This window comes from Monodelphis domestica, chromosome 4 (genome assembly GCF_027887165.1).
Source record: "Monodelphis domestica isolate mMonDom1 chromosome 4, mMonDom1.pri, whole genome shotgun sequence".
Taxonomy (NCBI): domain Eukaryota; kingdom Metazoa; phylum Chordata; class Mammalia; order Didelphimorphia; family Didelphidae; genus Monodelphis; species Monodelphis domestica.
In genome coordinates this window covers 57,994,432-58,012,220 of record NC_077230.1, presented here as the reverse complement: position 1 = coordinate 58,012,220, position 17,789 = coordinate 57,994,432, and the positions used below count along the sequence as shown (strand labels likewise).

Here is a 17,789-nt window from a genome sequence, read left to right as displayed (position 1 = left end):
TCCTGTGTTATAGTTATTTGTGAGTGGGTCAGTTCTGTAGAAGATATACCATGATTTGGTGGATGGAATACCTGATTTAGAATGAAGAAAACCTGGATTTGAATCCCGACTCAGCTATTTACTGTGTAATCCTGAGCTAAACATCAGTTTCTTCATCTATAAAATGAGATTGTTGAATCTCTAAGATCTCAGACAGATTCAAATGCATGTTCCCATGTGTTTTATCCCTCCTACAAGGTTGTAATTCTCAATGTTTTAGCTCTCTCTAAGACTGTAGGATCCTTAAGCTATTGTACACTTTATTAGTATTTCTAGCAGAGGATGGATACCAGACTGCAAAGGCTAAAAATCAAATCAATTATTCCATTTATTAAAAATCAGTTCAATAATTTAATTCAATAAACATTTATCAAGTGTCTACTATATGTCAGGTTCGAGGTACACAGGATGTAAATAAGAAAAAGATAGTTTCTGTCCCTCAAATTTACAATCTAATGGAGGAAGATAACACACAGAATGAAGCTTGAAAGGGGATGGGACACCGAGGGGTATCTGGCATAGGAGCACCATGTTCCTTGGATTGCAAACCAAATAAAGCTGCTGATGGAAAGTGGAGAGTTTCAGGGAGGAATTTAGTGTTCTACCCTCCAGCCCTCCAATCAGAGGGGAGAGAAGGCTGAAGGAGTTGGGAAGGTATTAAGTATTCAAAGCTGAGTTAATGACTAAGTAATGAAATGTCATGTGATGAGTTTATCCTGGACCAGGCATTATATTTCTTAAAGTTCAAACCAAACAGAGCTACAGATGTAAAGTAGAGAGAATATCCTAAAAATATTTTGTCGGGGGTGGGAAGGGGAAAATTAGAAAGTAATGACTGAAACCAAGGTTCTTGAATTATTTGGGGAATCCATTAATTGTTTCCTTCTCCCCTGTTAGTACAGATATTCAAGTGAGCCTTTCCTCCATGGTTTGGGCCTTTGTATTGGTTTGAGAAAAGAGCCATTAATATTAAAATGCGTTAGATATACTGTAGACATTACATTAAACAAGTAAACCCACTAAAATCACAAATGAGTGTAATTAGAAGCAGACTATGGAAAATCAATTGATTGTGGGCCAGCTTCTGCCCTCAGAAGCGCCTCTAAAAAGCCAGCTGCTTTTTAGAAGTTAGCCCAACACAGTAGATTTATATGCGCAAATAGTAGCACAAGGAGAGATTATTATATGTTGGGTATTGAAATTTGAGTCTAGCTGAATCTCTCCTTCAGGAATATAATCTTCCAAAACTATCCAAACCTGAATGTCTTTGGCAGATTCCTGGAACACCGAACATTGTAGTCGTCATCTCATAAACTCCAGTTTCTGGCATATGCTGTAAGAAAAATAAATATTTCACCATAGCAGGTTCATGCAAACTAATTTAACCTCTACAAATGAAAAGTGTTTACTGGATGACTGTTTTTTAAAAAATGTCTTCCCTCAAATTTTCCATATCAAAGGACTAATTTCTTTAGCACCTTCTCTAACAAGTTTCCACTGACAGAAGGACTTTTTTTTTTTCTATTGGCTTGGAAACCAAAAATGGAGTTCATTTTCTTCCCTGGTTGTGAATGTTTCTGTTACTATTTGCATGATTCTGGCCAAGAAATGCAACTTTTAGTTTCTAGATTCTCCTTGTAGTTTAAACTACTGGGTGAACATTCTTAACTTACAGTTATGACTTTTTATAGTTTGTGAATGAGGAACCATACAAATTAGGACTTAGTATAGACAGGTAGAGAAACAAACCTTCCCAAGCTAGCCCAGTTGAAAAGTAATTCTGTTTTCTTGATTAAAACATGTCCCTTCATTCTCCCCTGTTTTTCACCTTTTTATTTTCCTTTTCAAGAAAACTTTTATTTTTGGATTAAAGCTTTAAAGATCTCTGAAGTGAGCTTTTTGACTCAACGTAATGTAATATGGGTAAGTCAATGACTTTCACAACAGATGGTGGTAGCGGTGTGGCTTGAGAGCTTGAATAAGAGCCTGGCCAGACTAATGCTCACTCAGGCAAAACTCTTTTTGTGTGATCTTGGGCAAGTCGCTTAAACTCTTAATGGTCTAAACAATTCCCTAAGATAAAATTTACTGAATTTGAGTTCTCTATGCCAGAGGAGCCCCTGACCTTATCACTGGGAAGAGGCATGAGAAGTGAGAAGAGACCATTATATTTGACAATTAAGATATCATGGGTAATTTGGAGGGAACTTTTTCAGTTGAGTAACAAGACTGGAAGCCAAATTGCAAATTATTTAGAAGAGAATGAGAAAGGGGGGAGAGAAAATAAAGGCATCTAATAGGGAAGGCTTTTTCAAGGAACTTAGCTGAATAGGAGGAAGCAGCTAGGTGGTACAATGGACAGAGTGCCAGACCTAGAGTCCCAATGACCTGAGTTCAAATCCACCATCAGAAATTTAGTAGCTGTGTGACCCTGAGTAAATTACTTAATCTCTGTTTACCTTAATCCACTGAAGAAAGAAATGGTAAACCACTCCAGGGATTTTGCCAAGAAAACCTCACATGTATGAACAATGGGTTGGCAAAGAGTTGGACATGCCTGAACAAAAAAATAAAAACTGAAGAGGTGAGGAGATATGCAGGCTGATAAGTGACAAGGATGACAGGATCTAGTGAAAGGTTTATTTTTTTGCTTGTTTTGTTTCTAAGGATGGGGACACTTGAGCATGTTTTTAGGTAGAAGGGAAGGAACCAATAGATATGGAAAGATTAGATGGAGGGGTGGGGATGATGATGGAGTCAATCTGTGATAAATGCAAATTGGCACACCTAGTCTGAGTCTTTTATTCACTACAGCAACCAATAACCATAGGTTTAGCTATTTGAATCTCTTTCAAGGACTTTTTTTGTTCTTCCAAAGTACAGATTTTCTAATGACATCACTAGGTGTTAATATCTTATTAACACATTAAGAATTCTTCATCCATCATGATTATATTTTGACTCTATCAATTGAGTTCAGGTAGGGTCAGGAACCAAATCCCTACTCTCCTCTCATACTTACAAATGACTTCTTTCAGCTCTCTTCAAGAACCCATGAAATCACAATAAGGATGAAGAATAAATTTAGGAGCAGCAAATGAGAGGGAAATATGGAATTGTAACAATTATGATCAGATAAATGAATTTCAAATGAATGGAAAATGGAAGTAGAATAAGAGTGGGTGATGGCAAAGATCAAGGAAATTACCATCCCTGGGCTTTAGCTCAAGTGGAACAGAGGAGGAAGTCAGTTGAGAGACTAGAAAGTTGAGGTACATGAAGGAACACCAATGTATATATTAAAATCTCCTTGTATAAGGCCAAGAATTGAGGCTGGAGACTTAGATCCAGGCACTAAACTCTAGGGACAGCTAGGTGGTGCCATAATGCACAGAGTGCTAGTCCTGGAGTCAAGATTTATATTCTTGAATTCAAATCTGGCCTCAGACACTTACTAGCTATGTGTCCCTGAGCAAGTCACTTGACCCTTTTTGCTTCATTTCTTTATGTGTAAAATAAACTGAAGAAGGAAATGGCAAACCATTTTACTATCTTTGCTGAGAAAATCTCAAATGAGATCACTAGGGGTCAGCCAGGACTGAATAACTAATGAACAATTAGACTATAGACAATACCTTGGAGGGAAGGGTGGAGAGATCTGATAAATGTGGATAGAGTAAACTTCAAAAGGGAGAGGTGATTGTGATGGAGAGTCTGAAAAAAAATAGACTCAAACTATCCTACTTGCTCTTTCCCATATAGAACATTCCATTTCCTTTCTCCCTGATTTTATCGTCTGCCTCCCATGCCTACAATGCAATTTCCACACTCCCCTTCCACCTCATAAAATCCCTAGTTTCTTTCAAAGCTCAGTTTGAATACCACCTCCAACAGGAATCCTATCCTGATTGCCCTCCTCCATTTGCTAATTATTGAAGTTCCTTTAAATCTAGTTTTGTTCTTACTTTATATTATTTTTTTTTTCTGTGTACATTTCATTTCCTCCAATAGGAGGTAAATTCTTGGAAGGTTGGGGAATTTTTTTTTTTAGACTTTATATCTCTAGTGTCTAGTGATTATCTGATTCAATGCAGGAACTTAATAAATACCTGTGGAATTCTGGAACTCAAGGACTTTACAATTTTCTTATTCAATTTCATCTTCTTAGATACAATATTTATTCCTAACTTGTCAAAATCTTTTTGGATTCTAAATCTGTGGTACATCATATGTGACCTGGGGTATTTAAGAACATTTGCTTAAGACTTTCTTCTTGGGTGGATAATGATTACTTGATGTCCCATGTGTTGGAGAGAGCCTGGAACCTTGTGTGCTCTTCTGAAGCTTGAAGCCAGAATATATCTCTCTCCTCCCAAGTTCTTGCCAACTTCACCCATCACACAATCATGGAGCATAATCATTCTCTACTAATGAGGAGAGCCTTATGCAAATGGACTTGAGTTCTGGGTTACACATGTAAACTACTCCAATGCTTTTACTTGACTTGTATTATAAAGGCAGGACTGACATTGGGTGCCAACCATTTGGCAGCAAAACACAATATTATTACTGTTATTATTCAACAGATTATATACAGTTCGCTATCGGGAAAAAGATAAAGAAAAAAAATGGATTTTCCAAATCTGCCCGGCCACTGAAACAGTAGTTGAGAATCTGAAGCCAAATACCATTTATGAATTTGGAGTGAAAGATAATTTAGAAGATGGACTCTGGAGCAGGATTTTTAATCACAAGACTATTATAGGAAGTAAGTTCTTGGCATTTGTTTATATTTTGAGAAATTGTTCTTCAGGAAATTTTTATACATTTTATTCCTTGTATGAAATAGCATGGGTTGAATTTTATAAATTCAATGTCCTATAAGGAATAGTTTAGTATCTTTTATGAAATTTATTTTCTCTTGAGTTAAGGGTACAGTCCAATTTATAAAAATGTTTTTAAAACAATGAAACAAAACTTGAGTTTTTGTCAAGTTATACATATTTGATAAAATAAAGACATGGTAAAGTTTTACTATAGAAATTATGAAATGAATCTGTGATGAAATAATGGCAGATCAGTAATATATGCTGACAATTTATCTCTCTCAATTATTCAGTCGCAATTATTCTGCCTTCCATTATCAAAATGTTCCAGAAATTCTAATATTTTAACAAATAGTAACTGAATGAATCAAATTATAATTATAATAAACATATGTATAAGCTTTAAAATATTGGTAGCTACCAAAGATGGATAATCAAAGATTGAAAGTCAATTATTTACTCTGTACGATGTATATGCATATATGAGGTATGAAGGGGCAAAGGTGGTATAGCATAGATCTGATGAAGTGATTGGTGTTAGCTGTAACATTTCTAATTGAAAGTCCTATACACACTCACATAGATGTCCACACTACTATATCAGCAAGGTAAGCTGATTAATCATGTTTGGAATTCCTATTATTGTGATATTAGATACAGATGGTAATCCAGATCCGTGGAACCATTTTTTCCTCATAGAATTCTTTTAATAAACCTGACACTTAAAGATTTTTGATATGCTGTTTATGAATTGATTTTTATATGGATCATCTTACATAATATTCTGTTTAGGGAGACTCAGAAAATCAGAACTCTAAAAATGTTAGAACTATTTTCATTTGATTGTATATAATCAAATGTTTAATGTTTCTTATTTCATAACAAGGGTGATTACAAATTTCATAAAGCAAATGGAGTGATACTGAAGTCTTTTTTTATAGCATTTCAGACATTGTCACATAACTCATAAAGTGTTTAACAAGAGATTCCTGGCAAAAGGAAACACTTCGGGAAATAACCCAAGTACATAAATTGAAACTTTAATGGATCCATGATTTTATTGTTGTGGGCTTTCCTTCCAATACATATACATATATCAGCTGTCCATCTTTTGAAATTCTTGTTCATCTTCTCCCATAAATCATACAAATAAGTCTATCCATTGTGGTTGGGAATTTTCTTCAATCTCTGTGGATACTAATAGGCTGCATTACTCTTCATCATGTGTCCTTATTCTTACTATCTGACTAGTTCATCTTTTTTCCAGGTATATATTTCTGCAGACATTCTTTATGTGGGTAGATATAATTAATTAAACTATAGCCTGGTTACATAAGAATATGTATATATATATGCATATAAATAAGGACACTAATACAATTTTCCAAAATGTTTTCTGCCTTCCCATTAGAAAGATCGGGCTCATGAATGCCATCTAGTTCAGTTTGTTATTTTTCATTACCATGATTACATAAAGAAAATAAATGTGCGTAATAGAAATTCTTTCCTTTTTATATTTTATTTTAAAGTAAACATTAAAAATAGTAAATTTCCAATGTATAGGAATAAACTTTTTCCCCCTCTCTAAGGCTTTTGATAAAGATCAGAAAGGAATATGACTCTCCAAGTTTTTACCTAGCAACTTGAAGTTAATAAATAGAGCATTGGGGTATGATGGAAATCACCTTTTGTCATCATTATGAGACAGAAAGAATGCAAAAGGTTTTAATAGCCACCTGTTAGAAGAGTTAGCCCATTGACATGGGAGATATAGCCTGTTTGGTTCACTAGATACTATTTCCAGGGATAATGTAGAATTAATGATTTGAATATCAATAAAATATGAGCTGTCATCAATTCAATGGTCAAAGCTAACAGTTCTCTTTTATGCGGCCTAGACCCTGTTAACCTTTAATTTAATTTAATTTAGCTCTTCTCTTCTAAAAAGTTTTTCTGACAGTATTTTTATTTTATTGGAAATTTGTTTTATTTGAAGCATCCAGTTTCTGGAATATGGAAAAGTATTTCTCAATAAAGAAGTAAAACCTTCATAAAAAATACATAGTTTGTACAAGGTTTATACATAGTTGAACAAAACCGTACAAATGCTTTTGACTCTATTCATTGATAATGGGGGGAAGTGGACATAGAATGGAATTATAGAAAACATTTCTGCCCCCATAGACTGTCAGACATAAAAGGAGTAAGATTCCATTTATGTCCTCAGATTTCATATTATAAGTGTATATATATATATGTATATATATATATTACAAGTAAAAAAGCAAAAATGTTCTAAGAACACATATAATAATTTTTACCTTTAAAAGGATTGAAAAAAAAAATGAAGAGAGATGGGGGTTGTCTTGACAAGTGATCATTTCATTTTGCCTTTGGTGAAATAAAAATGTTTCTTTTCCCCCCCATTACAATCAGCTAAAATTAAAGGAAATGGGAAAATTCAAAGTACCTATGACCAGACATATACAGTGGTAAGTAACATTTATTTTTCAAAGTTAGCAAGAAAGGAGTCACTTTTAAATATATCCAATTTACTTTCTCACTGAAGCATACTAAGGAGGGGATGATTATAGCAGTCAGTCCTGAGCATTATCAAAGCTTTTGATTAATTGGCATTATGAATTTCATTTTGATTGGATAGTGCCTAATATCCTTATCAGCTTCAACATTCTATAAGCCCATGATTCTATATTTAATTAATCTAGGACTCTAAACATATATGTCTACCATTATGTCTATATGCTGTCACAAGGATAGACTACATTTGTTTTTGTTGTGGTTTTTTTCTTTAATTGCTCACCTGATGTTTCCTAAATGAGTAACAGTAAATATGGAAATAAGTTTTGCATGATTACACATCTAAAACCTACATCAAATTGCTTGACACCTCAGGGAGCAAGGAGTAGAGGGAGGGAAGTGAAAGAATCTGGAACACAAATTTTTAATGGAAGTTAAAATTTGTTTTTGCATGTAATTGGGGAAAAATATTATTTAAAAAAAATAACTAAATGGGTAGCAGTGAAAGGTATGTCTCAGGGCTAGAGGGACCTCAGATTATAAGAGATTTTTTTAAATCCTTACCTTCTGTCTTAGAATCCACACTAAGGCAAAAAGAGCAGTAAGGGTTAGGCAATTGGGACTGTCCAGGATCACCCAGTGAGGAAGTGTCCAAGGCCAGATCCTCTTGACTCCAGGCCTGGATCTCTATCCACTGAGCCACCTAGCTGTCCCTATAATAGACTTTTTATAGCTATGTTGCTACAGTTCAACTTTCCTCCCTGTCACTTGTCCCCTATGAGAAAACAAAACAAAATTTTAAAACTACTCAATGCTAAGCATCTTCATTGTTTCTACTCTGCCTCCTACCAAGTCCTTCTCTCAAGGAAGAATTAAATCTTGTATTTTAGTGTGAACTGTCTTACTTTCCCCAAATTGAAAGCATTTTGGATACTAGGTTTACTTTTTTTAATAAAACATTTTCTCTTACATTAGGAATTGTATCCATCAGTCAGCAGGTAGTGTAGTCATATTAGGAGATATAATGAGGACTCCCAGGCAGCTACTGTTTTTGCAGTTGATTCTGGTCAGGGTTGAATATCCAGAAGATAGATGTTGATCTGTATAGCTCAGGTGTCTTCCAACATAGTCGCAGGTGATGAAAAGGGGTAGACTTGATGACAATAAGCTTATATGTCTGTGTTAAGGATTCATTGTTCGTGTGACCTTGGTCTTCAAGCAGCTTGGAGAAGAGTGGCAAGAATAAATTTAGGAGAAAGTTTTTATTGGGGACATGAGAAATAAAGAACCTGACATCCAGCCCTACCTGTGATGCTCACTCCCTATGGGATTATGAGCAAAACACTGAACCTCTCTGGGTCTTGGTCTCTTCATCCATGAAATGATAGCTTCTAAGGTTACTTTGATCTCTACAAAACCGGTCCCTGGAGATCGCAGCCTTAGGATGATAAGTACAAAGAATATCCCCACACACATATGTGTGCATACTTGTGTATATATTTTAGTATATATGCATATACATCTATAAGCACAAATAGGCAAATACACATATGTAACCCTTTATAGAAAAATCAAATCTAAAAGAAGAAAATTTTACAATGAAACTTTAAGCCCAGAGGTCCATTTGTCCTTATTTCACTTTCTGAGATGATTCTAATTCTTATTTTAAAGGGGGTAGTTTCTTAGGAATAAGAACCATTTCCCCAACATGTGTATCTACTTCATGTTTGGTTTTATGATGTCTTCTATTGAGCAATGACTCTTTCTCCCTTTTCAGTCACTTGTTCCAAATAAATTGTGTTACTTTTGGCAGGATAATCCAGTTGAGGGGGGTTACTCAACAGGATTGGGGAGAAGATTGGGTCTCACTCTTAGGGACTTTTATTTCCTTTTCTCCTCATAAATAACTGTGATGGGGGAGGGTATAGCAGGGTGAAGTAGGAAGTAACTTCCTGTATCTCTGATACAGATCCAAAAGTTTTATCATTTCAAGCTGCAAGGTGGGGTCCTCTCTTGACTTCAGCCAGCAGTCCTGGGGTTGTAGCATGAATTGCTTGTTTATTTCCAAAGGGTAACGTAACTCCATTCAAAAGGATATTTTAAGGCTTTTCAGTTAGACTTAGTTCAGGGCTACCATCTGGAAAGAAGGAAAGTGTTTCTTGTACTGACATCTGCACAGCTCTGGGATTTGAGGAAAATTGGAAAGGAAGAGTCTGGGATAGCCTCTGTCATCTTACGTGGCCATATCTTCTGTCCTTTTCATTGATTTGTTAGAATGACTCATTCCAAACAAAAAAGAGAAATGACACTGATAGTCAAAAGCTTAAATATCATTTTACTGAGAAACTATTCTTGTTGTTCAGTCAGTTCAGTTATGTCTGAACTCTTTGCAACCCTATTTGGGTTTTTCTTGGCAAAGATACTAGAATGGTTTACCATTTTTTTATGCAGCTCAATTTGCAGATTAGGAAACTGAGACTAACAGGTTTAAGGGACTTGCCCAGGGTCACACAGCTACTAATAAATGTCTGAAGTAAGATTTGATCTCAGGAAGATGAGTCTTCCTGATTCTAAGCCCAGTGCTCTAGCGAGTTGCCAAAAAGAGGACCTGCCTAAGAGAACATTATTTCAGGGGGGTTGAAATAAGTCCCAGATATACAATCAAATTTTAATCAAAATTGAAGCTTTATACAATATTTTCATTTCATGCTTACACACATATAAACATTTCCCCCTCTGAACACTTTCCAAAGAGTGGCAAAAATGAAGAATTTGATTTGAAGAACAACATTAACTACTTCTTAAAATAGATTGTTATTCTATTAAAGTAAACATGTTTGAAAAGACCATTAGTTTTTCAACTTTATTCACTTTAATATATAACATATTCTGATACTTTTGTCAATGGCTTGTACTAGAAATAGTATGAGATAGAAATAAAACTTTTATCCAGCCAGTTATTTCTGCATACTAACTAATTAATCATCTGTGGCTTGGGACATATAGGAAGATGACCAAGACTTCTTTGTGGCTACTTACCAATGGCATTTGGGCTGCTTTTTTCATCTTTAGAATGAAGAATCTTTCATAATGCTGACAATTTCTTAGGAAGATATTCATCATTGGTATTTGAATATTTGGTTAAGATGCACAAAATGATGATCTCTAAGATTGCCTATTTTGATATCATCACTTCTGTTTTTAGAATTCTGCATTTTAAAATATACTCTAAAATTCAGTGGCTAGATAAACTTAGTTTTTTTTAATAGCATGTTTTTCAATTAGTATTTTAAAATACAATTTTAATGTTTATGGCAAGCCAACTCCTCCTGAAATCAGTCTTCCCTTGGGATATGACATCTCTTTTGACCTTTTCTTTATTATCATCCAGATCCACCCATCTTCTAAGGGAAAAGCATCTATTATTGGCAAAGGGGGAAAAAAGTGCTGCCAAATTTTTTATTTTAATAATAATCAGATAAGCAATGCCATACATAAGAAATATCACTTTTCTTTTTCTGTCTTATCCACACCTTAAAATTGTGCACACACACACAAAATTATTTATTCCTTCATTCAAAGTATATCCATGTTTTAGATAAAAGGTTTAAAAAAACTCTAAGCCAAAGATAAAATAACTAACAGCTGGATCTGGTTTTCCATATCAGCTAGAAATTTAAAAACTTTCACAAGAAGCATGTCAGTTTTGGTGTTAGCTAGACCTGAATCAGTGTGTTTCATTAATTAGTTTAGATGAAAATGGGTAGAATTTTCTAGAATAAATTAAGACCAGAATGTAATATATCAAAGTTCTTTTGTGCACATTTGGTTCTTCTTTCAAGATAGTGGAATTATTTTATGAGCAACTTTTAACCAATCCTCAAATGTTCCTCCATCCTAGGGCCTTGGAGAGATAATAAAATCTCTAATAGATTATTTGTTAATACTGAAATGATTAACAGAGTTGAGATGTTAAGATCTTTTTTTTCTAGAATTATCCAACATGCTTTGAGAAATGTTTTTGATAGAAGCTTAATAAAAATCAGCATAAATCAGTAATGCTAGTTTTCTGAGTTGCTACTTCCTATTAAAAAATAAAATTGTTGTTGGGGTCAGGAAACCCAAAAGGTTTAGTCTCCCAGAACAAAAATTGTGCATGCAAAAGTCCAGAGCTAAAGGGGCCCCTCTTAGCTCTGGCTTTGGTACAGGCAGATAGGTTTAAAAGATCAATATATTTTTTTCTTTACTACTTCCTACCTTCCACTCTCCCTGCCCCAACCTCCCTCCCCCAAATCCCCCCCCCAAATCCTAGCGCCTCAGAGAAATTTACTTAAAGGTTAAGATTTTATTTATGTCCAAGATCTCTCCAAAGCAAGTAGTAGAAAGATATTCAAGATACAATGTAATTCAGGTATAGGATAGCTATTTATTTCCTCTTCACACAAGAAAATGTCCAACATACAAATGTGACCCTTATAAGTATTAATAAAATGACTTCAATAGAAACATATCTACTGTTACACTTTCCTGAAAATAAGTATTAATAAAACAAATTCAATAGAAACATACCCACTGTTACACTTTCCTGAAAGTTGAGACTTAAATGAAACATCAAAACATGAAGTATTTTGTGGGACTACTATAAAGGCATTGTTCCACTTCCCTTTGGTTCAAACAATTCCTTCCGAGTCTAAGTCTTCTCACAAGTCAGGACAGTTTGGGTTTATGTTCTGACTGGTGGTTATCATTTTCTCTAAAAACCCTTAGAGTAGATATAGAAAGAGCATATCTCATACCTACTGAGGAACTGGTATCTCCAGATCTCTTAAATTACCACGGTAATCTCCTAAGCTAACAATGTCCATCTCAGCATCATTGCTTCCACTCCTATGATTAGGCAAAGAAATATGAAGTAGAAGCAGCAACTATATTCTCAGCTTCACTCAGGCAGGCCATGTGCCTTGGCTGCCAGGTTCTACCAGCCTCTATGGGACCAGGGTGGTGAAAGGAAACCAATACCCTCTACCCCTCTAAGGAAAGGCTCACATAGTCTGACAAAATCGGCAGACAGGAAGAGAAGAGCAATGAGCATTGGGTCACTTCTTCTTAAAGGTGCACTGAGTAAGTGGCCGATAAGATCTCAATTACCAAGGACTTTTAGCATTGAGTCACATGTGTCCCTGAAGTCTCTGGAAGTTTCCAGGGGATCTCTAGGGCACACCAAAGACCCATTCTTATGCATGCTCCAATGGAGTGCAAACTGCATTGCATCTTAGACTGCCAGATAAAACTCTAAAGTTGGCAATATTTGTGTCCAGACAGAAAGACAGTGAAAACAACTAAGTAAGTTGTTATGTACTGGACTTAAGAGTTTGGAAATTTTGAGTTAAAATCCCACATGATTTTAATACATGATAAATAAAATACATGATAAAATACATGATCCTGGGCAGGTCACATAATCTCTATTTGTCTCAGGTTTTTGGTGGAGTGGGGATAATAATACAATATTATACAATACAATATACAATACAATAATACAATAATACAATAAAACCTATCTCCCAGGGTTGTTGTGGAATCAGCTATCCATAAGCACTTTACAAATCTTAAAGCTCTATGTAAATGCTACTGGCTTTATAGCCTTTATTTTGCTTTGGGGGAAAGGGTAGACTTGGGCTGGAAGAAATTTATAGTATTAGTAGCATAGTAACAATTAAATCATTTGTCCTTTTGTAATATAACATATAATATGGTATAGTATAATGCCACTTCATCAGGATGATGCTGCCATTAAGAAAAGACTGCATTGTGGGGCAGCAAGGTAGTGTGGTGAATAGAGCAGCAGGTCTGGAGTTGGGAGGACCTGAGTTCAAATCTATCCTCAGGCACTTCCTAAATGAGCGATTCTGGCAAGTCACTTAACTCCAGTTCCTTAGCCCTTACTGCTCTTCTGCCTTAGGTCAATTTTGTTTTGAAAATTTTTATTTAATTAATTAATTTAGAATATTTTTCCTTGGTTACATGATTTGTGTTCTTTCTCTCCCCCCACCCCCATAGTTGATGCACAATTTGTTTTTTACTTGTGTTTTTTTGTGTCAGTTTACTTGTGTCATTGACCAAGACCTATTTCCATATTATTGATAATTGCACTAGGGTCATCACTTAGAGTCTACATCCCCAATCCTATCCTTAGATCAATTCTAAGTCAGAAGGTAAGAATTTAAAAAGAAGAGGAAAGAAAAGATTAGACTATGTCCCGCTGACTGTACTGTACTCTGGTTAAGAAAGCAAGATTGTTTTTAATAAAATTTATGAATACTGCCATCCAAAATCATTTGAAATATTAATGGTTAGTGTAATAGCTTATATAGAGAGTTATCTAGAAAACCTTATGGATGTGTATACACATGTACACACACCCATTTCTTGAGAATTTTTAGTAACAAATTTGACTATGTTTGCATTTTTAAAAAACAACTCTGAGAAAGAAATGCCAAAGCTGGCACCTCTAATGGTAAAATTTCAGGCTTCCCTGTACCATAATAGAGTATATTTCTGGTCATCATGGCTCTGCTAGTGTCTCTGGAGCCCATTCCCATTTAGGGGACTATGTCCTCTAAAGGGCAGTCTTGACTCCGACAATAGACAAGGAGTCATTTAGGTGGGTGGCTTTGAAATTCCATGCTTAGCACAATGCCTAGAATATAGTACAAACATAAAAAAATGCTTGTTGACTGACTAAGGTGTGGTTCTTGAAAGCTACACCAGTAGAGGCCAAAGAGGCTACTTTCCAAATGAAAAGGTCATCAAAATAATTTCTGGCAGTAATTTGGACGTTTTTATTTTGAGAAAATTATGTGAACCAAACAAAAAGAAAGTCCTTTTGTAGACACAAAAGTTTTAGCTAACAAAGACTGAACAAGGAGAAGAGTTTGCCATGGGAGTTAAGTTCCCATTATTTGAGAATCTTAAAAAAAAAAAAAACCTCAACAATAAAATGCTAAATAAAGTTTTTGTTATTTTTCTTCCATGAAATAATAATAATCTCTAGACCTAAAGGTTGACATTATTTTCCTCTCTTTTCAGCCAGCATACATTCCAAAGAAGATAATTCCCATTACAGTTATCAGACAAGGTAATTTCTATGACTTTCTGCAGTAAATAAGTATTCAAAATTTTCTACAACCTCACTATTTAAAAAAACTGAAATGATTAGAAATTAATCATATTTTTCCTATTTTATAGAATCTGCATTGCTAATAAATCTCCAAATGAAGCAGCATGATTTCATAGATAAAAATTAGAACTCTCATTTTAGCTCCTTTACCAAGGTGCTATTTGTTCTTGGTTGAGTAATATTTCAAATGCCTCAATGTCTCTTATATGTAAAAAGGAGAGAAAACACCCTCTCTTTATTTCCTATTCTCATAGATATAGCATTAGGGATGATTTTGTTTAGTGATAATGCAACATTCTTGAGAATATTATTTATAGCTTATCAATTTGTATTAAATAATAGTAAAGCCATAATTTTTATTTTTTGGAAGCCAGGGAAAGTTTTAAATACAAGTACTATGAGAATTTATTTTTCAGATGCTGTATTGATTCTCCTATCAGACAGGGCTCTATTGTAGAAAGGCCCCAAATCAATTCCTCTATATTATGGAGAATTATTGTGCATTTCTGTGTCAGGATCTATATAAAAGATTCCATCCAGTCTACTGTTTTTTTTTAGCATTTTCTTTGCCCTTAGGAATCCAAAGGAACATCTTCTTTTTTAACAGAATTTAGTTACTAAGTGAAGGGAATAAGAGTTATTCTCCTGAGTACCTGACCTGTCCACCTATGGAAATGGGGAAGGGTGGATAGTTTGATAGGTTACCTCTTAATTAGCTATCCACCAGTTAGAAATGTCTTGGGATGTTCAAGGTAGGAGCTGAATAATGAGCTCTTAAAACTATTTAGCTGCCTGACCCAACTTCTTGGAGACAACCATGGAGACCCATATCTCTTTATCTTTTATGATGCTGGTCTAGCCAATAAATGAACATATCAGTAAATTGATATTCTTACCCCTAAATCAGTCTTTCAAGATAACTTTCATCATAACAGTGGTGCTTATTCAATACCTTCAGTATCTAACTTCTTGATTTTGTTTTTGAATTTGATGTAATAAAAATACTATTCATTATTCCTAAAAACTACTTGTTGGAAGATATCCGGGAATTTTGGCATAGGATATTAATGTCTAGAAGGACCCCCTCCCATCCAGGATGATAAACATTTCCATTGTCCCCTACTCCAATTTGTTACACTGCTTTCTAGTACTCTACTGGTCTGTATCACACAGTATGGCCCCAGTCTCTCCCCAGGACTCACTCTCAGAGTTACTGACTCAGAAGCACAATCAATAGAACTCCCACACTCTTAGAATCCAATCACCAAAGCATCCTTCTTCGGGACCTCTATCTCCCTATCTTCCTCTTAACTTGCCCAGTCATAAATGGGGCTCTCTAGAAGACAAGCTTCCCCTTTGCCTACTATACCTGCACTTAGACTATCTTTGGTAATACTGATTACATTCTCCTACTTCCTGCTCACCATAGGCTTATTCTCTGCACCACCACCAACCTTGGAGCCCCCTTTCCTCTTCCTTCCCTCTTTTTCTGGCTCTAGAAGAAACTGAATGTTCTTTGCACCTGGGGAAAATCTGACATCTGATCCATACATTTATGAAAAAGAGAGATTAAAGGAAGAATCTGTTCTGTTCTCTGTTGCATCATATTCACATTATTAATTTCCCAAGTCAGTATTTTACGACTATTGTACTTTGGTTTAGTACAGCACAGAGAGGGAGGACAAGTGTAGAAGTGGGGGATTATTATATAAAAACAGCCCAAATATCAAAAGCTATGTCTGCCTTTCCGTCTTCAACAGCTATTTTTAGCAGCCATTTCTACAACTTTCCCTTCTCATGACTGGTAATGTTGGGTCACAACTAAATATGCCTACGTGGCTTCTCTCAACTTCTCTCTTCACTCTTTTTTCACTTTGCTGTTGCATTGATTATGTTTCCCCAGTAATTCAGAATGTCACACACCGAGCAGCATCGAAATCTCCGGACAGACCTTATGTAGGAGGAACAATACTAGGTGAATGGTGTCTAAATTTTGTATTATAGCTATTTCTATTCATCATGTTTATATCAGTACATCTACTGAGGCAGGTGTTTACTTTTGCTAGCTGAACCCTCGTGGGGAGCGGTGAACTGCAGTCAGAGCTTCTCAACAAGAGATGGTTTTTGTTTTATTCACTTTCTCAAGAATGTTTTATTAACTGAATCAGAAAGTCCTGGACTTTTGCCCAAGGAGTGGTATAGTCCACTGAGGGCTACAAGTCAAGAGATCTGACCTCTACCATGGACTTGCTGTGTGGTGTCTAAAATTACATGGCCTCATGCCATGTACAGTAAAAGAGAGGATACCAATTCTTTTATCTGCCTCCACAAAATGAGAATATTCATATGAAATAATCTGAACATCTTTGAAATAAGGATCTGTATAAACAATAATTATAGCTGATAATAGCCAATACCTTGAGAATAACCATGGTCTAATGAAAAAGATTGTTAATAAATGTTTTTCAAATGGAAAAGAATTAAGATTTTATATGTGGTTTGCTAATGAGCTGATTTTAAAAGTCAATGCAATTCAAAGGGCAAATGAAGGCACGAATTTAAAGCAACTAGATCCTAAAAAAGGGAACTATACAGAACAAAAGAAAGGCATCACTATACTTCATTTATTTGTGATCGTAATTTGAAAGTGAATATTCTAGCCTCTGTTACTTTAGACTTTTAATCTAATAATATATTCCACTTTCTTTTCAATGCCCTCATTTAAATTACTATGTAGTCCACCTAATCATTCCTGGGCTGAATGAAACAGTTCTGAAAGATCCTCCACCTGTCATGTTGGATATTTCCGAAACAGTCAAGACACCACTAGGTAAGATGGAAGTTGCACATTTGGTTGATCTGATTTCTGAGTATGGACATTGAATATTCTGGGGATACCAAGGGTGCCTTAAGCTGGATACCACTGATTCTTCTGAGAAGAAGCAGAGACAATGGATCTGCCAAAGATGTAAAAAGTAATCAGAGTTCTGATCCTCCTTTTCCCTCCTGAATTAAAATACTTAATCTTTTGAAGGAATTTGAATATAGATTAAAATTTTCAAGAGCACGAGGAAGAAATTAATATAGTCAAACTAATGCCCTGTTTCTACTTAAAAATTCCTGAAGGCATGTTCCCAGTTTCACATGTCTCGATAAGAGTATCTGTTTATTTTAACTACTATTTAATATATACATATATATTTGGA

General features: G+C 35.1%; 1 protein-coding gene across 6 annotated transcripts in view; it reads left to right on the top strand.

Annotated features, from left to right (window-relative positions):
* The window catches only part of ABI3BP (ABI family member 3 binding protein), a 293,851-nt gene that overhangs the window by 143,055 nt on the left and 133,007 nt on the right, over nt 1-17,789 (top strand). For all 6 annotated transcript variants that reach the window (XM_056793404.1, XM_056793406.1, XM_056793407.1 and 3 more), the window contains exons 5-9: nt 4,626-4,807; nt 7,302-7,357; nt 14,493-14,541; nt 16,487-16,558; nt 17,321-17,413. In XM_056793404.1, the coding sequence (XP_056649382.1) occupies nt 4,626-4,807; nt 7,302-7,357; nt 14,493-14,541; nt 16,487-16,558; nt 17,321-17,413 (452 nt within the window). The remainder of the gene's footprint in view (nt 1-4,625; nt 4,808-7,301; nt 7,358-14,492; nt 14,542-16,486; nt 16,559-17,320; nt 17,414-17,789) is intronic.